The sequence below is a fragment of the Monodelphis domestica genome, chromosome 6, assembly GCF_027887165.1.
Source record: "Monodelphis domestica isolate mMonDom1 chromosome 6, mMonDom1.pri, whole genome shotgun sequence".
NCBI classification, from domain to species: domain Eukaryota; kingdom Metazoa; phylum Chordata; class Mammalia; order Didelphimorphia; family Didelphidae; genus Monodelphis; species Monodelphis domestica.
In genome coordinates this window covers 275,801,090-275,828,294 of record NC_077232.1, presented here as the reverse complement: position 1 = coordinate 275,828,294, position 27,205 = coordinate 275,801,090, and the positions used below count along the sequence as shown (strand labels likewise).

The 27,205-nt window shown below is 36.3% G+C and overlaps 1 protein-coding gene across 1 annotated transcript in view; it reads left to right on the top strand.

The window, feature by feature from the left end:
- Positions 1-27,205, top strand: part of MRPL1 (mitochondrial ribosomal protein L1) — an 87,189-nt gene that overhangs the window by 20,297 nt on the left and 39,687 nt on the right. Inside the window, exons 3-5 of the mRNA XM_056803250.1 lie at positions 13,110-13,371; positions 15,450-15,533; positions 18,096-18,167. Coding sequence (XP_056659228.1) covers positions 13,110-13,371; positions 15,450-15,533; positions 18,096-18,167 — 418 coding nt within the window. The remainder of the gene's footprint in view (positions 1-13,109; positions 13,372-15,449; positions 15,534-18,095; positions 18,168-27,205) is intronic.

Here is a 27,205-nt window from a genome sequence, read left to right as displayed (position 1 = left end):
AAATTACTGATTTGTGTGATCGAGTCACTGAGGCATACTGAAGCTTGATGTATTTGTACTTATTGCTTGGGCCTCTATGATTGGTTTGTGTGCTGGCTTCATGAGAATGGGTTTCTGTGAGTGGGGAAGTTCTGGGCTTGGCCTCTAGCTGTGGTTTTGCTGAGAATTATGCACCTAAATAAAAGTTAACCCATGATAGTCGTTTTGGGATTGGGTTTAAGGGTCTGATCTTTTTGGTGATGTTTTGGGGAATTAGAGTACAGGTATTTTGCTCTTGCATTATTTCTTTTGAGACTAGGGGGAATAATAATCATGTCAAATCATAGGTAAGGGGCATTGATGAAAGAGGTCATGTCAAGGGGATAGAGTAAGCAATCACATCTCGCCAAGGACCACTCTGTGGTCTCCTCAGCTACCACTCGTGACTCTGTCAAGGCGTCGTGGTCTGATGGATCCCAGCACCAACCAAAGACTTAAACTACTACAGCGCAGTGATCCACAGCAATTCCAAAGGAGTCATGATGAAAAATGCTATCTATTTTGAAAGAGAATTGATGAAACATGGGATAGATTCAAGCTTTTTTTCCACTTCATTTTTCTTGCTTTTCTTTTTTTTTTTATCATGACTGATGTGGACATGTTTTGTATAATTTGGCATGTATAATGGAATAACCTCACCAGCTAAGAGAGGAAGAAAATGTGGGACTCCAAATTTAAAAGAAGAATGTACAATTCAAAAAAATTAAAAATAAAAAGTAGGAATTGAACTCAGGTTTTCTGACTCTTTCCTCAAAGGAAAAGAAACACTTTTGTCCAAGAATAAATTTAACCCATATGACATTCGTTCATTATAAAGGGTGAAATCCTTAGGAGGGCTGAAACATAACTCTCCCAGTCCCTACTCAGTTTCCATTTTACATACAGTTCAGTGAGTCAGCATATGAACTCAAATGTGGGGCATTTTAATGTGTTCGGAGAGTCCTTTCTCTAAATGCAGGTTGGTAGTTTAAGATGGCCTGCTTATATGATGGCAGGTGATATACCAATAACAAGTTATTTAGGTTTATATAAATAAAAAGTTATATATGTTTTTAATTAAACATAAATAACATTTTTACAAAATTGATTTGGAGAGAGCATTCTCAGTTGAATGATGAGGTCAGAAACCAGACTGTAGAGAGTTAATAGATGGGTAGAATTTTCTTTTAGCAAAATAATTCAAATTTGACTAGTATTGCTTCTTAGTTTTGATTACTTATAATTACTTTTTTTTAACCCTTACCTTCTGTCTTAGAATTGATACAAAGTATCAGTTCCAAGGCAGAAGAGCAGTAAGAACCAGTAATTGGGTTTAAGTGACTTGCCCAGCCAGGGTCACACAGGTGGGAAGCGTCTAAGGCCAGATTTGAACTCAGGGCTTTCTGTCTTCAGACCTTGCTCTCTCTATCCATTGAGTCACCTAGCTGATCCACATTACTACTTTGGATAACTTTATTTTTGAGTTAATTTCCTTCTTTCTCCTTCAATTCGGTGTCACAGTTTTGTCACAGTATCAGTCTCCACTTCTTTTCTTTGAGGCCCTCCTTTTCAGAAGCATTTTTAGCTTTGCCACAGTCTTAAATTCAGACATTAAAGCAGGAGAGTAAAAACTTGGTCCCACTGTGTTTTCTAAATGGCACTTCAAGCTTACAGAATATATAATTAAGACATAAATTGATTTGTAGTACATGTGATCTTATAAAGAGTGGGCTAGAATGGAAAGATCATAGGTTAAGAGGGTTTTTTTGCTATTAAGACTACTGGACTTTGAACAGTAACTTCACTTCCCTGAGTTTGTTTTGTTTTGTTTTGTTTGTTTTTTTTTGAAGGTTGTAAGAGGGTAGAGGAGACAGGAGAGAATATTCTAGGGATGGGACAGAGGTAGGGCATTGAATACTATGTACAGTAAATGGCAGGTAGTCTACTTTGGCCAGATTGTGCTCTTTCCATGGTTTCCAATAGTCTCTGAACTGCTCGCTCCAAAAACCTAAGTCCCAACTGTGAAAGGAAATTCTTGGTTCTCTTTGTTCTCTTTGAGTTCACACTTGTGAAAAAGGAATCCTTTATTCTTTTTGCACTAACTTTGAATCAACACAAGCTTGAACTAGGTGAGAAGCCAGCAAGATTCTTGGGGAGCTCTATCCTTTTTTCTAACTCAGTCAGTCAGAAACTTGTGAATTCTGTTAAGAGTTCACACCCTCCAGAAGGTGCGAACTAGTTCCCAGAGCTAGACAATTTGGAAGCTGTGATTGGCCTCTGTGAAGAGGGGAGGAGACAAGAAGCCACTATAAAAGACCTGAATTTGGGGGGGGAGGGGCGGGAGTGGACTCCAAGAAGAGAGTCACTCCAAGAAGGAAGTTGGCTTCAGGAGTCATCTTCAGCTCAAGTCATTGTCTTGACCTGCCTCTTAAAGACAACTTGGGTGAGTGTATAGCTGGTTTTCCTTTCCTGTCTTTTGGAGATAGTTTAATTCTGGTCGAAGTTTCACAAGTCCTGGCTGAGCCAAGCACTGGAATAATATTTAGTTAGTGTCTTCTCTACCCATTTGTATTCCTCTGCTTTCACTCTTTCCACCTCTTTTATAATAAAAGACTTAATAATTTTCATATATTTAACCAAACCATTAATTTTAACACTTTAAAACTCTACCTTTTATAAGACTTTTTTCAATGCCTCTCTATTTTAGTACCGACCCTCAATTGACTATTTCCTATTTATCCTATATATAGGTTGGTTTTTATATATTTGTTTTCATATTTGCTCTCCCCTTAAATTCTAAGCTCCTTGAAGGCAGGAATAGTGGAGACCTAATATTTATTGGTTGATTGACCTCATTTAGCTTGACCTCTTGAGTTTTTGACACTTTCAGTCATCCATGTTTGGATGTTGATTTTTCTCTGATCATGCTGTTCACTTTGATTTGTCTCCAACCTGTCTGTCTTATGTTTCTCAGCCTCTTTGGTTGTACCATTTTCCTGTTCCTGCCCAATTGTTGGTATACCTCCAAAAGTCTTCTAAGCCCTTTCCTTTTCTTTATCTAATTTGTGAATGCCATCAACTCCCTTGGATCCAGTCATCCTCATTGTATAGATAATTCCTGTATTTTATCCATTCCCACATTATCATCTTCCTGTTAGACATCTAAAAAATTCCACATATCCAAAACAGAACTGATTGTCCGTTCACTCAGGATTATGATCTACATTTAGTCTTGAGACTTCCCTCTCTTTCATCTCCCATATCTAATCAGTTGCTATATCTGTCTCTTTTTAAGTCTGTAACTTTGCCACATCTCTCCTCTCAGTTCACACAGTCTCTACCTCACCATCACCTTTCTCATGGTCACTTCTCTGGATTGCTTCAGTAGCCTCTTTGTTCTTTTTTCGTCTGGTCTCTCACCTCTGCAATCCATCCTTCATGTGGTTGCCAAGTTTATTTTCCAAAAACAGAAAGAATGGTACCATAAACCAAAACATTAATGGCAGCAATATTTTGCAGAAGCAAAGAACCAGAAGCAAAGTAAATACCTATCAACTTGGGAATTGAATATTATTGTGCCATAAAAAATGATGAATGCAAAAAAAATCCAGAGAAGTATAGGAAGACTTATAAAAACTGATATTGTGTGCTTCCTAAGACTAGATTGGAGAAAAATGAACAGTTTGTCAAAAGTGCATCTAATTGGGCAATTAGGTGGCTCAGTGAATAGAGAATGAAGCTTAGAGATGAGAGTCCTAGATTCATATCTGGCTTCAGACACTTCCTAGCTTTGTGACCCTGGGCAAGTCACTTAACCCCAATTATTCCCTAGCCTTACCTCTCTTCTGTCTTGGAATTGATAGTCAGTATCAATTCTAAGATGGAAGGAAGGGTTAAAAAAAATGTCATAAAGTTCTGTTTTCAAAACTGAGAAAGAGATTGAGAACCAGGCCTAGAGACGGGAGGTCCTTGGTTCAAATCTGGCCTCAGCCACTTCCTAGCTATGTGACTCTGGGCAAGTCACTTGACCCCCATCCTTGACTCCAAAATGGAAGGTAAGGGTTTAAAAAAAAAAAACTGAGAAAGAATGAAAGTATCTTTCAAAATTTTCTACACCAATTACAAGTTATATAAAATGGATGATTTCAGCAAAAAGGAGTACATATTGCATATGAAAAGTATTTAAAAGATGTAAAAATTTATATATCAGGAGGTTATTTTACTCTTGTTTTCATTTGTCAGTCTTGGTTGATGATTAGTTTTTATGAACTTTTCTTCTCATGAAAGTTGTATAAATGGAGATTTTGAGCCTTTGGACTTCATCCCCCAGAAGTCCCTTAGTTTTTCCAAAATTCCATTTTCCATTTTCCTGCATCCCCACATTTTGTGTAATTGTATTTAAGTGGCTGCAACTTCTCTCTCTTCCTCTTTTGGACCTGCGACTGGGCTGAAGTCAGACAGTTCTTTTCTTTCAGTTATTCTTAATAAAACTTTATAAAATGTAATGCTTAGTTATTGATCTTTAATTTGAAAACCCACATTTTGGCTTACCATGAAGCGATTACGCATTCTCAAATTTTTGAGCAGATAGCCTTACAGTAAAGATAGTAAGATTGCCTGGTCGCTGCCCACCATGAGGGTCCAGTGACGGAGTGTGCCTGTGCTCCTGCCCTGCCCTGCCCTGATGCTGCCTGCTGTTTCTCCTGTCCATCTGCTTGGCCAGCATTCCTCACTATTCTCCACCCAGCTTGGAGCCTCCTCTTGGTGAGACAAGACCCGCCACAAGATCCTGCCAATCCCAGCCATTTTTTTCCACAGAGGGTGACATATAAAAATCTTTATACCCCATTCCCTTTCCATACTCCACGTGTGTGCTTCTAGCCTGCCATAGTCCATTTTCAGCTTGGGAAAAAGAACCCCACACCTTCTCATTTTCAAGCAGATTTTTTTCCAAGTTGATCCTGGACTCCTTGTTTAGAAGGCTGTTACTAAAGGTTTTTCACAGGGAGGGCAGTTAGTTCCAAATCAGTAGATTTAAAGTCAGTTTTGGGAACGTTCTATTGGGGATTTGGGTGAGGAAAGAACAAGAGGGAACATATAAATAATTCAGATTTATTGGTTAGGAAGGGAAAGAACAGGGGTTTAGGAGGAAATTACACTAGTTATCTTAAAATCTAATATCTATAAACTATCTAAAACTATCTTATTAAGCTAAGCAGTAAATTCCCCAATAGCCAATTCTCACACCAGGAGTCCAATCAAATGGGGCAGGATCTTCAATTGGTTAGTCTATCTTCAATCTTCTTGACTCAAAGCTGCCAGCAGCCAGATCCAAAAGATTTCTTTTCTTCTGCTGGTCTCAGGAGAAAGCCAAAACCTCTCTTCAAAGCCTTCAGCTTCCAAGAGCTAAGATGAAGTCCATTGGAGCATAGAATCTTTTCCCAGATCTCTAGCCTCAGACTCCCATGTGACCCTTAGTTACATGCTTCTGTCAATCACTCATTCTGACATTTGCACCTCTCCGTTTTTGCAAACCGTTCATCCTTTATCACAGGGAATAAGCCTAATTTTTGTTCCTTCTTTCTTTTGACCCAAAACACCAAGAAGTATTTTTTCTCTCATATGAAAATATGCTATTGTTTTCCCTTGAAGTTTTGCTTCTTGTGGTTTGCTCTTTAAACAAACCCCATTCAGCATCTTTTAGGAAAAATGCTATTTCAAAGCATGCTTGAAACTCTGAAACAACAGTTTTGAGTTGGTAGAGCTAAAAAGTGCAGTTTGGATCTGCTTAATTCTTATCCTGGGAATTTTTATTTTCATTGGAGATTTCCCACTTTATTTCCTTCTCCTCAAGAATATGCCAAAAGCGAGGCTGCTTATGCTACAAACTAACCTGAAATATTTTGACAAAGTTCTAAAAGTTTTAAATGCTCTCAACATGCAGAGTGGAGATTCTGCCCTGCGCTTCTATGAGGAAATTTAGACCTGACAAACAAAATCTAAATGGGTAATACTGGGGGAGGGGGGGGAAACTTTAAAAGAGATCTGGAAGTTTCTTGCTAATTATTTTGAGTTTATTCTCTTATAATAGTGAATAAGTCTATTGGGATTGGTGAAAAGGATATTTTTGACTGCACTGTCTGCGCCTTCTCATTTGTTTATATTCTTGTATTTACTGATTTCTTTAAGGTTTAAATTTTTTGTTTATCTATATTAATTTAATCAATATCTTTCTGTTATACTGAATCATTTTAAGCTACTGTTTTGCCTATGTTGATCTTTAATTTGTACCTTTACCTTTGCTGAAGAACAAAATATCACTGTATAAGTTTATGAACATCTTGCCCAAACCCTGGTCACTAGATCCATTGGAGATCACGTTGCCTTTGTTAAGTGTTACATAGATGATGATGGATGGATTTCAACAAAACTAGTTAAATTGTGTGCAACCTTTGGAGAATTTAATAAACTAAGAATTTAAATGGTAATTCTGAGGGGTCTTTAGAAATAATTTTAGTAATTAGTAGTTTCTGAATGGATAATTTTTTTTATTATTTATATATATTATAAAGAAATGTTCCTACCAAGGTGTGTCTATGAATCAGGAAGCCAAAAAAAGAGGTCCTGCAAAAGTCTTCATTTTAATTTACTTCCAGCAGAACAATCTAGATTTCTTGATGATGTTCTAGACTCAAATAAGTTTTACTTTGTTTAAAAATATTTTTGCCAAGGTTGAAAGATTTGCGACATCTGTAAAAATTGTGACAAATATCCATCAGTTCATAGGTTTTTTTAATGTAATACAGCAACTTATGTGAAATATGATAGTGGGTTTGTTTGCTGTTGTAATTAACCGGGCTATTGTAAATTTTGGGGACTTTGGTACTTCTTTGAACGTGCATTATCTACAGTGTTACTGTTTTATTCTTTTTTTTTAACATTATTTTATTTGGTCATTTCCAAACATTATTCATTGGAAACAAAGATCATTTTCTTTTCTTCCCTCCTCCTCCTCCCACCACCTCTCCCATAGCCGATGTGCAATTCCACTGGGTATCACATGTGTTCTTGATTTAAAACCCATTTCCATATTGTTGGTATTTGCATTAGAGTTTTCATTTAGAGTCTCTCCTCAGTCATATCCCCTCCACCCCTGTAGTCAAGCAGTTGCTTTTCATCAGTGTTTTTACTCCCACAGTTTATCCTCTGCTTGTGGATAGTGTTTTTTACATCCCTGCAGATTGTTCAGGGACACTGCATTGACACTAATGGAGAAGTCCATTACCTTCGATTGTACCACAGTGTATCAGTCTCTGTGTACAATGTTTTCCTGGTTCTGCTCCTTTTGTTCTGCATCACTTTCTGGAGGTTGTTCCAGTCTCCATGGAATTCCTCCACTTTATTATTCCTTTTAGCACAATAGTATTCCTTCAACCAACAGATGCCACAATTTGTTCAGCCATTCCCCAATTGAAGGGCATCCCCTCATTTTCCAACTTTTGGCCACCACAAAGAGCAATTACTGTTTTATTCTTAAAATCATTTTGTACTCTCACATGGCTGACAGTGTGTCACTGATTTTAAGCTATATATTTTTTATTTTTAATACTTTTTTATTATTATTTTTCCTTGCATGTGCAATATAGTATCAGAATTTTATTTTCTCTCCTTTTTGTATTTGTAGAACATGTCAACAGTATTGAGAAGATTTTTCTTTAATTATTTTTAATTTTGCAGTAATATAAGTTTCAAATACATTTATTCTAATATTAATGCATATCAAAAAAGCTTTAGATTATAAAAATGATGCCATTGATTGTTGAAAATAATTATGGGACTTTGCTTCATGATTCTGTCTATTCCATAAGAAGGGAATATACAAAAGAACTGTTGCACAGTGCCAAAGAAGCACAAAGCTAAACTGCATAGTGCCAATCAAGCACAAGATCAAAAAGACCAACCAGTCCTGATGGGATTGATGAAAATTTTGAGCCAAGACAAGAGGACTTGAACTTGTTTGGGGTTCAAGGTTGAGGCTGATTAATATGTGTTAAAGGCAGGTTTTCCTTGTCCCACATTCTACCAAATATCTCAAATTTGGCTCCTACCTGGTGCCTATAATCTAGTCCCTTTTCTTTCTTTCATGGTGTGGCAAACTTTCTAGAGTACTGATTGGGTAAATGCATAATTGCTTAAATTATTTTAATTGGGCCCTGATTCAAGGACCTGTTATAAATTTGTTTTTCCTTTACTTAGATTTTTTTAGACATAAGACTTTTACATTTTTTATTTCATCCACAAGTTATTTTTCTCTTTTTATGTTTTCATGTTTTTTATTTTCTTTTGCAAATTGATTCATATACCTCATAACTCAGCCATGTATCCCTGAGTGATCCCTGTGTTTGTTATTATTCACTTCAGGGGGGCCAAGTTATTGATGTGAACTTTGATTTAAATTTGAGCAATTTTAGGATAAGAAACTTGCTACCTCCCAGACTCCAGAATGCCCATGAAGATAGATACCTGCAGAGACCACATGTTGCACCAGAAGATCCAGATGTGAATTGAACTCTGGGTGGTTGAAATGCCTTTGTTTGAATGTATACTCATATGCTAAAGGGGACTGCCCCCAAATTGGCTGTTCTTCAACCTAGTAATCATTGGTTTTGTTCTCTTTTCCTTTTATCCACAAATTATTGCAATTTTTTTAGTAATTATTAATAAAACTTGATAACATGTAATACTTAATTATTGATTATTAATTTTAAAACCCACAAAGGGATATATTGGGAGAGGGGGAAGGGCATAAGCATTTACATAGTGTCGTCTCTGTGTCAGGCATGTGCTAAGAGCTTTTACAAATATCTCAATTGATACAACAATCCTGGGAGGTCAGTGCTGTTATCATCCCTATTTTACTTTATTTTTCATTTTAAAAAATTATAATACTATTTTACCAATTACTTGTAATAACATGTATTCACCTCAGGGGAGCCAAATTATTGATGTGAACAAATTTCCTGATAAGATTTCAGAAGTTATGTGATCCAAATTGTCATCTTTCCTCCTTTCCCTCCCCCTTCTCCTTGCCAATACATGTATTATCATCTCTTTTTAACAATTGAGGAAACTAAGACAAATAAGTTAAGTGACTTGCCAAGAGTCTGGGGCCACATTTGAACTAAGGTCTTCCTGACTCTAGACCTTGATTCTATTTACTGAACCACTTTATGGGAGGGGGGAAAATTAAGAATAAGTCAAGAAAGCCGTTTTATTTTTCTATTTTAAATTTTTATTTAGAATATTTTTCTATGGTTACATGATTCATGATCCTCCCCCCTGAAATAAAATAGTAAACTGACTGAAACTACTACTACTTAGAAGAAAATACGTAAGCTGAAGAGAAACTACTACTGATTAAAATAGTGAAGGTAAACTTAGGAAACTGTTACTTCAGCAATGACTGTTGTTCTCTGGATGGCTATGACTAGAGAGAGCTGAGGTAGGAATAAGAAATGCTCAGGGATGCTGATACACAGGGAATACTGCTCTAGATAGATACTAGAGGATAGTCTGGGGTTGGCTTACTGATCCCTACTAATGGCTGATGGATCAATCTATTTCCTAACCTCCTCCCCCCACCCCTTCACTCCCTCCCTTTTCCAACCCTCTCCACCTAGTTCTTCTTGAAGCCTTTGGCTCCTTCCCTCCCCACTTGAGAAACTATATAGATATTCTTTTCCTTTCCTTTTTCAAGTCAAGGGGTTTATTGGGATAACAGGATGGGAAACTGAGGTAAGAGGGGTGAAGAATTCCCTAAACTACTAGGATAATTTTAGGGGGTTTTGAGGCAGTATTCCAGTCACAAACTGTGACTCTAAGACAGTTAGGAAGATGGAGGACAGCAGTCCTTTCAAAAGCATCTTTCTTCTTCACAAATACAGCCTGGCTGGTCTCCTTTCTCAGCTTCAACCCCAGAGAAAAACAAAGTTCAAAATCTCTAAGTTTTCTCCTGGCCAGCTCAACTCTCAAATAGACCACCCACTCAAAAGCTTCTCCCCTGGTCAGCTTCCACTGCTCAGAGCCAGAGAGACCAAGACCCCAAAAGTCAAGTTTCTCTTCTCTGTTTCAACTTCAACTGCTCAGAGCCAGAGAAACCCCAGAAACAAAATCAGCCTCACAAATGTCTTTCAGCCAGGTTCAAACCTTCAGGGAGAGAGAGTGTGACTTCTAGTCAGAGACCAAGTCCAAAAACCCAGTTTCTCCTCTCAGTGTGGCCAGCAATCCCCCAACTGCCACTCCTGAGAACATTCCTTTGGAATCTTCTCTTGAGTGACAGCTGGGGCTTCAGCCTTGCATCTTGGCCCACAAGTACTGCAAAACCTCTCTCTCTTCATGTCTCTATCACCCCCCGCCACACTTTTCTTTCTTTCCCCCTCCCAAAGCTGATAAGCAATTCAACTGGATTATACATGTATCATTATTGTTCAAAATCTATTTCTGTGTTATTCATATTTGCAGTAGAGTGATTCTTTAACATCAAAACCCTAATAACTTATTTCACTATGTGGTCGGTCATATATTTTTCTAATGCATTTCTGGTTCTATAGTTCTTTATCTGGATGTGGATAGTGGTCTTTTTCTTAAGTTTTTCTTGATTGTCCTGGGTCATTGCATTGCTATTGGTAGAAAAATCCATTACATTCAATTGTGCAATAATGTATAAATCTCTGTGTACAATGTTCTCCTGGTTCTGCTCCTTTCACTATGCATCAGTTCTTGGAGGTCATTCCAGTTCATGTGGAATTCCTCCATTTCTTTATTACTTTCAGTACAATAATAACCATCGTATACCACAATTTATTCAGCCATTCCCCAATCCCCTCATTTTCCATTTTTGCCATCACAAAAGACCACAGCTATGAATATTTTTGTACAAGTCTTTTTCCTTATTAAAATAGAAACAATTCTTTAAAAATTTTATTTCATTAAGAAAATTTTTCCATGGTTACATGATTCACGTTCTTTTCCCTACCCTCCTCCCACCCCCATTCCTGTAGCCAAAGCTCAATTCCACTGGGTTTTACATGTGTCGTTGATCAAGATCTATTTCCATATTATTGATATTTGCACTAGGGTGACTGTTTGGAGTCTACATCCTCAATCATGTCCCCATTGACTCATGTGATCAAGCAGTTATTTTTCTTCTCTGAGAAACAATTCTTAATGAAAGTGGAGAGTAATGTGAACTTATTAAGGATCTAACCAGACAGATTAGAGTTTAAAAAAAAAAAAGAAAACTGTAGAAAGGATAGAAACAAGACTCACTGACAAACAGAATGAATCTAAGAGCTTGGCATGTTTCTGTAAAAATAGTGCCAGGGGTATTAAACCTCAAGATGTGCTGAGGTAGACAAAGAAAGTAAAGGATAATAAAAAGGGATTTGGGTCGGGGTTTTTTTTTTGTTTTTTTTTTAAAGTTGCTTTTGGGAAAGATGTGTCTCAAAGGGTAGAACTGCTAGGGGAAGCAGAATAACTGGCAAATGTTCTTAATAGGAAGTTGATACCTAAGATAAATACATAGAGAATAAGAGGAAATCAAATTACCTTTGATGGATTTGGTTCTTATTGCTTTGATGACTTCTGTCCTCTAGTGCAGAAAGAAGTGGCAGTTGTGAGTATGGTACTAAACCTCTGGTCCCTAGACCAGTCTATTCTGGATTAGATCCATAGTGAACATCTAGAAAAGGAAATGTTGTAGAGCAAGCTTGCTTTCATGAAGAACAGATTGTTCTTGCTTTTGTCAAGGCTTACCAAACTAGAAGGCAGGGAGAATGAAACACTTGATAAAACACCTCATGCTTGTAAAAAAGTTAGAGACACATGAAATAGGCAATACAGCGAGATGGATTTGAATGGATTCTGAGAGTTCTTGATCATGGTTCAGGATCATTGCTTTGTTTACCTTCTTTGCATTGATTGCATGGTAACTTAACATTTTTATAGTGCTTTATCATCCTGTTAGATTGTAGGTACCAGGAGAGCACAGGCTGTATATCCAGATTCATTTTGTGTCTATCTAATGTCTCACCTATTTTAATAGGCAATTGGAAAACATTTATCAAATGAATTTAATATTATTACCATGAAAACTAAGTAGCTTTATCAGTTTCTTTTCCCCCACATCTGTGTAACACTTGAAGGTTTACAAATATGAAAGAACAGTGAGAGTATTTCCCCTTAATAGTCATTTTAGACAGGAGAGATAATTATCATAGCATAGGCTCTTTAGGACCTGTTTTCTGTTAACTTCATTGGTCCTATATTTAGTTAAAAATGAAGTTTCCCCAGATTGGGATTTTTAAATGTTTTGCAGCAAAGTAAGTAAGTATAGAAATATTTTGACTATTCTACTTGGGCACTTTACTTAGATATGTTGTGTTTTCCATCCAAAGGGAACTTGCAGACAATTAGAAATGAGTATGATGAGTAAAACATTCTATTTTTAGTGCTTCAATTTAATTACTCATTACATGTATGTATAAGATAAATGTATGTAGAATATGGAATTCTAGACAGAATTTGATTTTGTGTCTGTTCAGAATAAAAATCACATAATTGATTTAATGTAAATTTCACTTGTAACTAGAGAAGCTATCCAGAAGAGAATTTCCTTTTGGAGAAGTTTCACTGTCTTAAAAATGTATGAGGAGAGTGAGGGGCAGACAACTAGATGGCTCAGTGGATTGAGAGCCAAATCTATAGGTGGGAGGTCCTAGGTTCAAATCTGGCCTCAGACACTTCCTTAGGTGTATGACACTGGGAAAGTCACCTAACCCCAACTGCCTAACCCTTACTGTTCTGCCTTGGAACTTATACTTGTGTAGTGATTCTAAGATAGTATGTAAAGATTTTTAAAAAGAAAAAAAATATTTGTTATTTTTTTGTGAATTGGTAAGCAGTCTCAAATTTCCTAGTCTATTTATGATCAATTTTTAATTATTTCTTTTCCTAAAATGCATATTTTCTTTCTAGATCTTTTGGAATATGTATTGTGATAGCTAATTTTCGATGTGTATTTTTTCTTGTAGACCTGCAAAAAAGTGGAGAAAAGGCTCCAAATTGCAAACTAAAGATGAAAAAACAAATGATGTAGAAAAACTAAAGACATATTGTTATATGGAGGGTGAGCCCGAGGATGATGTCTACTTGAAACGCCTGTTCCCAAGGCAGATTTATGAAGTGGAGAAAGCAGTTAATATACTAAAAAGATTTCAAATTCTGGACTATTCTAACCCAAAGCAAGCCATCTATCTTGACTTGACATTGGATATGACATTGGAGAAGAAGAAGGTAGGAATTATCATTGAAAATACCTGAATGAATGTGAACAAGAAGCTAAAGCTACATGATCATTACTGTTGACATAGATCAGAGTATTATTAGCAAGAAAAAAAATTTTTTTTTAAAAGAAAGGCCATTTTGGAAAACAGAAGGAATAAGAAAGTATACATTTTTTCTTTCTTTTTAGTTTTTTTTCCTAAGTTTTTTCCCATGGTTACATGATTGTTATTGTCTTCCTCCCATCTTTCCTCTCCCCTCCTGGAGTTGACTAGCAATTCCACTGGGTTATACATATATTATCACTCAGAACCTATTTCCATATTGTTCATTTTTGTAATAGAGTAATCTTTTATTTCATTTTAAAATTTCTTTTTTTTTAAACCCATACCTTCTGTCTTGTAATCAATACTAGGTATTGGTTTCAAGGCAGAAGAGTGGTAAGCACTAGGCAATGAGAATTAAGTGACTTGCCTAGGATCACACAGCTAGGAAATGTCTGAGGCTAGAGTAGAGTAATTTTTTAAAACCCAAACCCCAAATCATATACTTATATAAACAAATGATAAGTCATATGTTTTCTTTTGGATTTCTACTCCCACATTTCTTTTTTCTAGATGTGGATAGCATTCTTTCTCATTAAGTCCTTCAGAATTGTCCTGGATTTGCTTTTAGTAGCAAAGTCAATTGCATTAGATCATCCCACAATGTTTTAGTTCTCCTGGTTCTGCTTATTTCACTCTGCATCAGTTCATATAGATCATTCCAGTTCTTATAGAACTCCATCAATTCATCATTCCTTATAGCACAATAATATTCCATCACCATATATCACAATTTGTTTTCAACCATTCTCCAATCGGGGGACATCTCCTCATTTTCCAATTTTTTGCCACTACAAAAAGCACAGCTATAAATATTTTTGTACAAACCGATCCTATCCCATATCTCTTTGGGATACAAATCTAGTAGTGGTATTGCTGGATCAAAGGGCAAGCAAGGAAGCTATACATTTTAACTATATCCTACAATGGTTTTTCTAAATGAGTTGTAGGATTCTTCTTTTGCTTTGGAATTGCTGATAGTATCACTTGTATAAATCATTTTTCAGAATCAAAGCCTATAATATTTTCAACCAATAATTAATATAGATAAGCCCCTTACTCTGCCTTTTGGAATGTCTATTCTATAATAAACATATTCCCCTTTGTCCTGATCCTCTTTCTCTCACACTCCTATCTCCTAGCTTTCATTGAAACCTGACTCTCCTTTGATGATGTTTTACACCTATCCTCTCCAAGGCTGTCAATATATATATTCTCAGGGAGAGAGGGAGTTGGAATAATGTTTTCTTCCCACACTCTCATTTCCATACTCTTCCTTTACCTTTATCACTTAGAAATCAGAAACCTTGCTTCAAAGTCTACTCATTTAAATTTTCTTTCATTCTAAATCATAGTGGCTATAGTATATTGAGCCCCCAGGTCATTTCCCCTCCATTCTCAAGGAATTCAGGACATGGCTCATCTTCTGCCTTACACTAGGGGACCTCAGTCTTCATTTGAGCCCTGTCTTCTCATTATGTAACCAAAGAACTTAAGCTTCAGCTTCAGTATTTGACTTTCTAGTGGATAATCTGAATTTCTTTAAGTCTTGATTGATCTTAACTCCTTGCTGTCCCAGGGATTGTCCAAAGTCTTCTTCAGCACTACCATCAAAAGTGTCAATGCTGTGTCAATTCAGCTTTCTTTATAGACCGGCTTTCACAACCATTCATTGCTACTGGAAAAACCAAATCTTTGATTATGTATGGACCTTTGTCTGCAAGATGATGTCTATGCTTTTCAGTCTGCTGTCCAAATTTTCCATACCTTTCCTTCCAAGGAGCAAGGGTCTTTTTGTGGGGGGAAAAACCCAACAAACCAGTCTGTATCACATAATAATACAATTACAGGTAGATTAATAGGATGAGGAAGGGAGATGGGGCATATGGTAGAATTTGCATCTTAAAAAACATGTTATTTATATGTTTATAAGCAGTGGAAGATTTAAAAAATTCTTAATTTTTTTCCCTCTTTTATTCATTTTAGAAAAAATTGGAACCATTTGCCAGTGTCCTTAATTTCCCATACCCATTTACTTCAAAAATTAATAATGTTATGGTGTTTACAGAGGTAGGTAAACTTTATGAAACTCTTACACAAAAAGATATTTAATGGGAACGATATCTAAATAATTTCTTAGTCTGGTTCATTCTTAAGTGATGAAACCAGCTGTATTTTGTAAAGGGTGAAATTGTGGTTGATAGTGAAAAAATCTAAATTTAAGTGGTCACCAAGGGAAATCCCAAATAATAAAATACCCAAGTCAGCTGCCTAATTTTATGGTGATTTAATTACAACAGGAGGAAGAAAATATTAGAGGAAGAGAGAGAGGGAGAGAAGGAAAGGAGTTTAACTCAAAAACTGCTCTGGCTCAGGCTGAGCCAAAGTGGGAGTTTAAGGCCCTGGAGAGCCAAGGCAGAGAAAGGAGTCAGCCCTTATCACTCACGTGACCAGTCTGAAGGAAAGCTATCTGTGGGACTCATCCAAGCTTGAGCTCCAGGATCGAATTAAACTCTTGCCCTCTACGCAGGAAGTCATGAGAACTCCAGAGGTTGTTCTCTACCTCACTTCTTGCTTCTCACATGTGCCAAGGGTGGCTCAAGCTTTGACTTAGGACAGGCCAAAGGTCTATCCTTTTTTTGCACAGCTGTTGAAGGCCATCTCCTCAGATAATTAAATCTTGAGTTTGATGCAGACCTTCAAAATCTTGTTAAACTGAGTAGGGTGAAGAATGTAGAGTTTCCAATACCTGATTCTGTTATTCCAAGTATTTCCATTTGTTACTGATCAGGAAATAGTTAAATCACACCTTGAATTGTCTGATTAGGGTGGAATAGTTTTGAAATTCAGAATCTCCAAGGACTGATTAGAATGTTAGAATTGTTAGGGGTTCAAATATATAGAAAAAAACCTTTTTTTTATATATTTACTCTTGTGAATTATATTATTTAATAGTCTTCCTCTCAGTGCCTATGTAATAGATGTGAGAGAGTCACTAGCTCATGAATCTTTAGTATTCCTAGAATTATTTCAATTTGAAACTACTCTTACTTGGGTTTTTTAAATCCTTAGATGATGTACTATTACTTCAAAACTTCATTATACCTTGTATGAATATACCAGAGGAGGCTAAACAGGGGCAGGGTAGGTAGTGGGGTGGGGTAAGAGGAAGATGGGAATCATAGAACCTTCTGAAGAACCACTGACTAAGGAATAAAGTGTCCTGTAGCAGTAGAAGATAGCCGCTGATAATACTCAAAAATGTTGAAATAAATTTGCATGATATCAGGATTAAGTAGGCTTTTGTATGTGTTTTGAATGCCAGACTTTCAAATATGTACATTTATTTCCTGTGCTTTAAATTTCATCACTTGCCCTAACTTTCCTATATTACTATGTGATTTTATTTGTTCAAGTTTATGTGACAAAAGGTCTTGGAAATTTTTTGTCTTAAATTTCAGAATAACCAAGAAGTGAACATTTAAGAGAACAAAATTAAACAAGAGAATTAAAACCTGTGTTCTTTCTGGAAGATCATAGTCCTCAAGACTTGGATCTGTGAAGATAATTTTAGGGTTGTGATTTAAAATCTAGGTTTAATTGGCCACCAGGGGAAATCCCAAATAAAATATCCAAGTCAGTCTAGAAATTTATTGTAATTTAATTAATATAGAGGGAAAGAATTTAAGGAGAAGGAGGGAAGAGGATATAGGATTTCTCTTGCCTAGCCTGTGCCAGGGGGAGTTTAAAATTCCCACCTCTAGGTCTCTGAAAAAGATTAGAGGCTTCTAAGAGGATAAAGTTGGAAAAGTAAAGGAGGGAAACTTGGCTAGAAACTCACCACAGAACCGGACAATAGCTTGTAGCCATGTTAAGATGCTGAAAGGCCCAGCACGTTACTATCAGGCAACTCTCTGCTGCAAAAAGTACCAGAGAGAGGAAATGAGCCAATATGAGCCTTTTACTCTTGTGTCTCCTCTTCTAAGTGCCCATTCATTTTAGTTTTCATCTTCTTTGATTAGATTATATCTTTAGAGTTACTTAACACTTCTTTGTTTAGTTCACTTTTCGTGAGTTACTTAACCTTTTTGTGATTAATTTAACCGTTATAGTTACTTAACACCTTTTTGTATTGAGATCTTAAAATAGACTTTGCTTAAAGTTCTAGCTTCACTATAAGGTAAGAGTTAAGTACCTTCATTGTTCAATCAGGAGATTACAACTTTATCTTCCCCTAAAGTATGGTCTAAGTAGGGTGGAGTAGTTTAGAGTTCCCAAGACATTCCTGATTTTGTTCAACTAAGTATCTTCATTGTTACAATCAGGAAATAGCTAAATCCAATCTTCACAGGTCCAGTCATAGAGCAGGTTTGTTGTGAACAACCTAGATAGCCAGCTGTGATGGTTACATGTAAACACTGTTAAAGGCAGTGGTATCTCACATCAAGCTTTTTTGCGTAATGCCATTGCTCTATTCCAGTGTTGAAAAAAGGATACAGTTTTAGCTTTTGTACATGATTTGTTCATTTTTAGATTTGGTTCAGATTGTTGACATGAAAATCTTATCTGTAACAAATACTCAAAACACAAACATTAGTGTGTGACAAACTTTTCTGTCTTTTCTCCCCCCAGAAAGCATCAGAAATTAAAATAGCAGAAGAAAATGGAGCTGCATTTGCAGGAGGATCTATTCTAATTCAGAAGGTGCTGCCTTGCTTCCAAGCCCAGTAGTTTTTGGTTGATATTGAGAAACTTCCCATTGAGTTCATGGTTTGTTCTTGATATTTGGTGGGACCTAGACAAAAATGTGTCCTGTTCACTAGGTGAGATTAAGCATCAAGGTGCTAGAGTCTGTAGTAATTTTAACTTGACTTGTTTGTGAAATGTTTTTATATGCTGCAGATAAGCAAAAATTTCACAAATAGAATAGGAAGGACAACATGACTAGGGATTAAAGGGAAATATGCTTGGTAGGGATAGCTAGGTGGTATAGTGCATAGAATGCCATACCTGGAGTCAGGAAGAATTGTCTTCCTGAGTTCAGATGTGGTTTGAAACGCTTTCTAGCAGTGGGATCCTGGCAATACCCTTAACCCTGTTTGTTAGAGAATGAATGGGCAAACCACTCTAGTATCTTTGCCAAGAAAATCCCAGAAGGGATCATGAGAAGTCAAAATATGATTGAAATGACTGAGCAACATCAATTGCCTGTTAGAGTAGCAGATATTTAGAATTTGAGTTCTGTGCTTTATTTAAAAGAAGGGAAGGAAAAAAAACGTAGTGCTCTAACCACTTGAAATGAACTAAACCCTTGCTACACTGAATCTTAGATCCCAAGTTTTCTCCTTGGTGCAGAATTGGTCCTTATATAGACCAGTTTGGTGCCTAGAAGTAAGAGGGTGGGCATAGCCCCTCCCTAACATGGGATTGGTACAATTCAAGACCAATCCCACTCCAGGAAGCTGGGGAGAGGGACCCCTGGGGCATGCTGGGGATCCAGTTCCCCTGGCCACAATATTTTAAACCTCACAAATCAACCCCTGTGATCCTTTGGAAGATCAGTCTCCCCAATGGGTCATATGAAATATAATAAACTAGAGATACATACATACAGTGAAACAAAAGGAAAACAAGAACAAAACCAATTGGAGATAGCTCCCTTTTGCACAACAAAACATGTATAAAACAAATGCATTTTAACAAAACAAATGAATTTAACCCCCCAAAGTTCAATTCTGCATGATACTTCAGAAGGTTTGCTCAGGATCTGCTGGAGCAGCATGTGGTCTCCGCGGGCATCTCCATGATATCTTCTGCAAGGAGTTCAGTCTCTGGATTCTTGGAGACAGTAAATTTCTTACCCTCAAAATTACTTAAACTTTTCCTATAAAATAAAAACACATCCTCCACCTGAGGAGAATATAAAGAAACATTGAAATTACACAGGGATACATAGCTAAAGTATGAGGCATATGAATTATTGCTAAATAAAATTATCAAAAAACATCACAAAAATGCCAAATGTTATATGAAAAAAATCCTAAATAGGGAAAAATAAAATCACAACAGGTCCTTGAATAATGCCTGATTAAAGTAATTTATGTCCTAATAGTCCATAGCAGCAATCATGGACTTACCCACTTAGCAGCAAGGACCATACTAAACTGCCACAGCATGAAAAATGGAAAAGGGACTAGATTTTTAGCAGCAATTGGGAAATAGAATTCCCTGGGCTGATCTTTTCTGTCTCTCGGGAATAGGGGAGCCAGAACAGCCAATTGATAGAAAGTAACAAGGAGTGTGAGACAAAGAGTCCTGTGTCTTTAAATTGTCAAGTGCTACAACCTTGAGTCTCACACATGGTTCAATTCCTTTTATATTGGCACAGAATTAAATCAATCCTACTTGGATTGGTTCCTTTTTATTTGACTTGTGTGCTTTTTTTAGCACTATTCATGTTAAGTTATGCTTCCTTGGCACTGTGTAGGTGAAGTTTGTGCCCTTTTTTGATCCCATTTTATTGAATCAGACATATTTACGAAGCGAAGTCCCATATTACTTAAATATTAGTGGCAATTTCAACAGTCTAAGGTTGTTGGGCAGACAGTTACAGTCAGGACTAATGGACATTCCAAACCTATACTAGTGTATAATTAAAAAAAGTTCTCTTGCAATATTAATGACATATGCTTTGGAAAACTCAAATTGCACATGCAATTATAAAAACGTTTTAAAAATCAAAATTATATATCTTACAATCAGTGTCACTTAAGAAGAGGTAGAATATGACAGTTTAATTTAGCCATGATCCTCAGTGTGAGTACAAATTATTTTCTCAAACTAAAGCAACAGGTTTATAAAACAATAGGCAATGGGTAGGACACATTCAAAGAAAGTACCAAATACTCGAAATTCACAATATGTTAACTTATCTTTAGGTTTTGTCCAACTAGTTCATGGACTTTTACAAAGGCATTTTGTCAGATTCAAGTATAGTATTGTACAATTAAAGACAGTGGAACAGAATACACCTCCAGTAGCAAAAATTTCAATAGCTGAAAATGCAGACTATCTGCAACATATATGTGTGTATATATATATACATTCATACACACTTAAAAATCAATGAAATCTCAGAGCAAACAATTACTCCAATACAATAGGATCTATACAATTACTCATTATTTGTAGAAGGTGCTCTCTTGACATGGGAGCAATATTATAGATTAACCAACATAAACAGTTTAAATATGGAGACAAAAAATTTCCCTTTAAAAGATTTACATCAAATCACAATGTAGTGTCTTTTAAAAATACAGACCGTATTTATTGTAAAGGCTCCAAATACTGTAAGTCATTTTAACATGATTTTTGCTACTCAAGAAAAATACATATTTTCAAAATTGGGTTAACTTTAACAACGATCCAAATTAATATTTTCTAGTGGTTTGCATTTTTCATCATGCTTATTGGCCAGTACTTAACTTTCTAAGAGAATCTTTTCAGTCTCTTGTTTTCACTTGGAATATTTTGTTGGAAGGGAAATTTTGATTAAATTAAATTTTATCTAATTAAAAGTTTTTTAAAAGAAGAAAAAACAAACTCTAGCCACTTGAAATTAACTAAACCTCCTGCTAATCTGAATCTTCTCAGATTACAAATTTTCTCCTTGATGCAGGATTGGCCATGCCCAGAAGTAGGGGGAGCCATGGCTTCTCCCTAGCATGGGATTGGTCCAATTCAAGACCAATCCCATGCCAGGAACTAGGAGGGAGGGACTCCTGGGGCATGATGGGGAATGCAGTTCCCCTAGCCAGAATATTTTAAAAACTCACAGCAGGTTGGATTTCGTGTTTGACTACAGAGTTCAAAATCATTAGAATAGTGACAAAATATCATTGACCCTACTCTGGACACAATACCTTCATTTCATATTTCTTAGATGAAAGAAGTTTTAAATAATTACCACTTAGTTTTTATAATGAAGAACTTGTGGTTGGGAAAAGGGAGGGTTAGAAAGGAGAAAAACTGCTTATCTATTGAATTTTGGGGATTGTGTATTAGAAGACATTTTTCTTGGTATTTGTTTAAGAAACAAACTCTTTTCAACATGAAGTTTAGGTAATAGAATATAAAGTATACTTTGGTTTAGGAAAAGAAGATTTGAAATTCTGTCATTCACCAAACTTCAGGTACCAGTGCCACAGAGTGAATTAGCATACAATGTCCTTTGAAAATTAGGTAGAGGGGGCAGCTGGGTGGCTCTGGATTGAAAGTCAAATCTACAGATGGGAAGTCCTAGGTTCAAATTTGGCCTCAGACACTTCCTAGCTGTGTGACCATGTAAAAATGGAGATTTGAACCCCGGACTTCAATTCCCAGAAGTCCTTGGTAGTTTCCAGAATTCCCTAAAATCTCACCAGAGATACCCACCTGGGCTGAGAACAAAATTTGTATTTAAACTGACTCTACCACCTACTTGCACTCTCTGCTTCTGCTTCTAAGCACACATATCTCTCTACCAGGCAGGCAAGATGTAGGTTGCATGTGCTTTTCTTATTTTGTATTTCTTCATTTCTTAATTCTAATAATCTTTAATATACCTCTAAAATTATAATACTTTTAGTAGAGAAATTAATTTAACTATTACATGGAAGTCACTTAACCTGGATTTTCTAGCCCTTCCTGCTATTGATTCTAAGACTTAAGGTAAGGATTTTAAAAAAATTATTTATTCATTTATTTATTTGCTTATTTGTTTGTTCGTTTGTTTCTTTATTTTGCTGGATTTATTTAGTCCATTTAGAACATTGTTCCTTGGTTACAAGAATCGTTATTTCCCTCTCTCCCCTCACCCCACCCTTCCCGCAGCCAAAGTGTAGTTTCATTGGGTATTACATGTGTCCTTGATCAGAACCTATTTCCATATTGTTGGTGTTTGCATTAGGATGTTCATTTAGAGTCTACATCCCTAGCCATATTCCCTTGACCCATGTATTCAAGCAGTTTTTTTCTTCTGTGTTTCTACTCCCACAGTTTTTCCTCTGAATGTGGATGATGTTTTTTCTCATAGATCCCTGAAAGTTGTTCAGGATCACTGTATTGTCACTAATGGAGAAGTCCATTACATTTGAGTGTACCACAGTGTATCGGTCTCTGTGTACAGTGTTCTCCTGGTTCTGCTCTTTTCTCTCAGCATCAATTCCTGGAGGTCATTCCAGCTCCCATGGAATTTCTCCAATTTATTATTCCTTTGAGCACAATAGTATTCCATCACCAACATATACCAGAATTTGTTCAGCCCTAATTGAAAAGCATCCCCTCATTTTCCAATTTTTGGCCACCACAAAGAGCGCAGCTATGAATATTCTTGTACAAGTCCTTTTCCTTATTATCTCTTTGGGAGATAGTCTTTTACTATCTTTTGTGCATAGTTCCAAATTTCCCTCCAGAATGTTTGGGTTAACTCACAACTCTACAAACAGTGTATTAATGTCCCGACTTTACCACATCCCCTCCAGCATTCATTACTTTCCTTTGCAGTCATGTTAGCCAATATGCTGGGTGTGAGGTGATACCTCAAAGTTGTTTTGATTTGCATCTCTGTGATTATCAGCGATTTAGAACACTTTTTCATGTTCTTATTAATAGTTTTGATTTCTTTAACTGAAAATTGCCTATTCCTGTCCCTTGCCCATTTATCAATTGGAAATGGCTTTATTTTTTGTACAATTGGTTTAGCTCTTTATAAATTTGAGTAATTAGACCTTTGTCAGAGGTATTTGTTATGAGGATTGTTTTCCAATTTATTGCTTCCCTTCTAATTTTAGTTGCATTGGTTTTGTTTGTACAAAACCTTTTTAATTTGATATAATCAAAATTATTGATTTTACATTTTGTGATTTTTTTTTTCTAGCTCTTGCTTAGTTTTCAAGTCTTTCCTTTCCCAAAGATCTGACATGTATACTATTCTGCATTCACCTAATTCGCCTATAGTTTCCTTCTTTATATTCAAGTCATTCACCCATTCTGAATTTAGCTTGGTGTAGGGTGTGAGGTGTTGATCTAAACCCAATCTCTCCCATACTGTTTTCCAATTTCCCAACAGTTTTTATCAAATAGTGGGTTTTGGTCCCAAAAGCTGGAATCTTTGGGCTTGTCATAGTCTGTCTTGCAGAGGTCACTTACCCCAAGTCTGTTCCACTGATCCTCCTTTCTGTCTCTTAGCCACTACCAAATTGTTTTGATACCCACTGCTTTATCGTATAGTTTGAGATCTGGGACTGCAAGTACTCCTTCCTTCGGATTTTTTTTTCATGATTTCCCTGGATATCATTGAACTTTTGTTCTTCCTGATGAACTTTATTATGTTTTTTTCTAACTCAGTAAAAAAAATTTTTGATAGTCGATGGGTATGGCACTAAATTAATTTGGGTAGGATTGTCATTTTTAGTATGTTAGCTCATCCTACCCATGAGCAATCAATGTTTTTCCAATTGTTTAGATTTAGTTTTAATTGTATGGAGAGTGTTTTGTAGTTGGATTCATAAAGCTCCTGTGTTTCTCTTGGCAGATAGATTCCTAAGTATTTTATATTGTCTAGAGTGATTTTAAATGGAATTTCTCTTTCTAATTCTTGCTGCTGAGATGTGTTGGAGATATATAGAAATGCTGATAACTTATATGGGTTTATTTTGTATCCTGCAAATTTGCTAAAGTTGTTGATTATTTCAACTAGCTTTTTGATTGATTCTCTGGGGTTCTTTAAGTAGACAATCATATCATCTGCAAAGAATGATAGGTTGGTCTCCTCATTGCCTATTTTAATACCTTCAATTTCTTTTTCTTCTCTAATTGCTACAGATAGTGTTTCTAGTACAATGCTAAATAATAGAGGTGTTAATGGGCATCCTTGTTTCACTCCTGATCTTATTGGGAAGCCTTCTAGTTTGTCCCCATTGCAGGTGATGTTTGCTGATGGTTTTAGATATATACTGTTTATTATTTTTAGGAAAGGCCCTTTTATTTCTATGCTTTCTAGTGTTTTCAATAAGAATGAGTGTTATATTTTGTCAAAAACTTTTTTTTGCATCTATTGAGATATTCATGTGATTTTTGTTGGTTTGTCTGTTAATATGGTCAATTATGTGAGTGGTTTTCCTGCTATTGAACCATCCTTGCATTCCTGGTATGAATCCTACCTGGTCATAGTAAATAACCCTCATGATGACTTGCTGGAGTCTTTTTACTAATATCCTATTTATGATTTTTGCATCTATTTTCATTAAGGAGATTGGTCTATAGTTTTCTTTCTCTGTTTTTGACCTACCTGGCTTTGGGATCAGTACCATATTTGTGTTGTAAAAGGAATTTGGTAGAACTCCTTCATTGCTTATTCTGTCAAATAGTTTGTATAATATTGGGATTAGTTCTTTGAATGTTTGATAGAATTCACTTGTTAATCCATCTGGACCTGGGGATTTTTTCTCATGAAATTCTTTGATGGCTTGTTCAATTTCTTTTTCTGATATGGGGTTGTTGGAAGGGTAGAGAGATTGGAGATAGGAAATACTCAATTGACTCAATGAGGGAAGAACAATCCAGTACATTGGGGCAAAGAATTGATTTGTGCCCTATAGGGAAGTAGAAGGGTAACAAATGGACTGGTGGGGAGGAAAATACTACAAGGGAGGGAGGGAGTGGGGCAGTAGTTTAAAAAGACTCTAAAGAAAATAGGGGGAATAAAAGAGAGGGATAGAATGGGAAGTAAAATAAGGATAGGAATTAGGGGGACTGATTAAAAACAAAACTGGTGTAGAAGGAAATAGTGAAAGAAGAAAAGGCCAGACTAGGAGTAGAAATCAAATTGTTGGGAAATACAGATGGTAATCATAACTCTGAATGTGAATGGAATGAACTTACCCATTAAACCCAAGGGAATAGCAGAGTGGATTAGAATCCAAAACCCTACCATATGCTGTCTTCAAGAAACACACATGAGCAACGTAGACACGCATAACGTAAAAGTAAGAGGATAGAGCCAAATCTATTGGGCATCAACTGATAATAAAAAGGTGGGAGATGCAATCATGATATCTGACAAAGCCAACTTAAAAATAGATCTAGTTAAAAGAAATCTCCCAGATATATATGCCTAGTCTCCCCAATGAATCATTTCACGTAATTAGCTTTTACCGCTAAAGATTCTGACTAGAGGTACATGACCTATTGCACTTTACAAAGGGCAAATTGCAACAATTTGGGGATAAGAGCGAAAGAAATGAGGATAAAAACAAAAAAGATTGATAGACCATTTGTCAAAATGCTAATTAGGGGGCAGTTCCCTTTGGCATAAGAGTTTACATTCAGAATAAGTATGTTCAATCCCCTTCAGTTCAGTTCCATCATATCCCAAAGTTTTTTATGGATCCTTTGATGCAGCGTGTGGTGATACCTTTTACAATAATTACACCCCCTAAGGAGAGTGTTGACCAGCACCAGAATCACCCCAGGATACATGGCTGAGTTATGAGGTATATGAATCAATTGTCAAAAGAAAACCAATTCCCCCACCACCACCAAAAAAATAAAAGAGCAAAAATTAAATTCTAAATTTAAAAAAAAAATCTTATATGTATAACATTCTGAGTTAAAAAAAAAAAAAGAAACCTGTAACAGGTCTTTGAATTAGGAGCATGGCCCAGTTAAAATGATTCATTTCCCACAAGCCTATAGGACAATTGCAGTGATATAGCACTTTACCCATCAGCAACCAAGACCACAGAAAACTGCCATATTATAAAAGAGAAGGGACTAGGTGCTGAGGTAAAAGTATGTAAGTATGATTTCCTGGTCTGATTTCAGGGATAGTGGAGCCAAAATGAAACAACACAGTTAAATTTGAATATGGGGATGGAATGGCAGACATAGTAACAACCAAGGATTCAGTTAGTGCCAACGTTCTATGGGGCACAGGGGTATCTAGCCAAGGCAACTGCCATGGTTTAGTTTCATGTTCCATTGAAGATTTCATTGGGAATGAATCAAATCAAGAAGAATTAACAGGGTTACATATGCACCTAGAAGAGGTTAGCAAGGGTATAGACAATGGGTCATTAGTTATGGGCACTGTGGCTACTAAACCAGAAACAGATACATGTTGTGGTAGTGGGGCAACATGAAGGCACACATCCTATTATTGATGGTGAAGGGGGAAATGCAGAAGTACACTCTATTCCCAGAACAAAGTACTTTAGAGGGAACTATTCCTATCTCTACACAACCAAATGAACTCAGACTAGTTTACAAGATCTGCAACAAGAAGCTAACCCCATACCATCAAGTTTGCCAATTCAAAATGAAAACAAAAAGCTTAATAGTGAGGAACACAAAGAAACTGATTTGAGTAACACAGAAGCTGGTAACAAAGGCTTAGATCAAAATGCAGAGCCAGAGTTGCTAACATCTGACAAAAGTTTACAAGGCATTGAGCAAAATCCTAAAAGCATAGTGATTGCATTTAGTGACTCAGATTCAGACACTGAATCTAAAGGGATACCAGAAGGTATAATTATAATGAATGAAGATGATGTAGAACAAATGCCTTATCAGTTTTATAAGCTTTATGAAGAGTAGATGAAAAGGGCAGCTGGGTAGCTCAGTGGATTGAGAGCCAGTCCTACAGTTGGAAGGTCCTAGGTTCAAATCTGGCCTCAGACACTTCACAGCTGTGTGACCCGGGG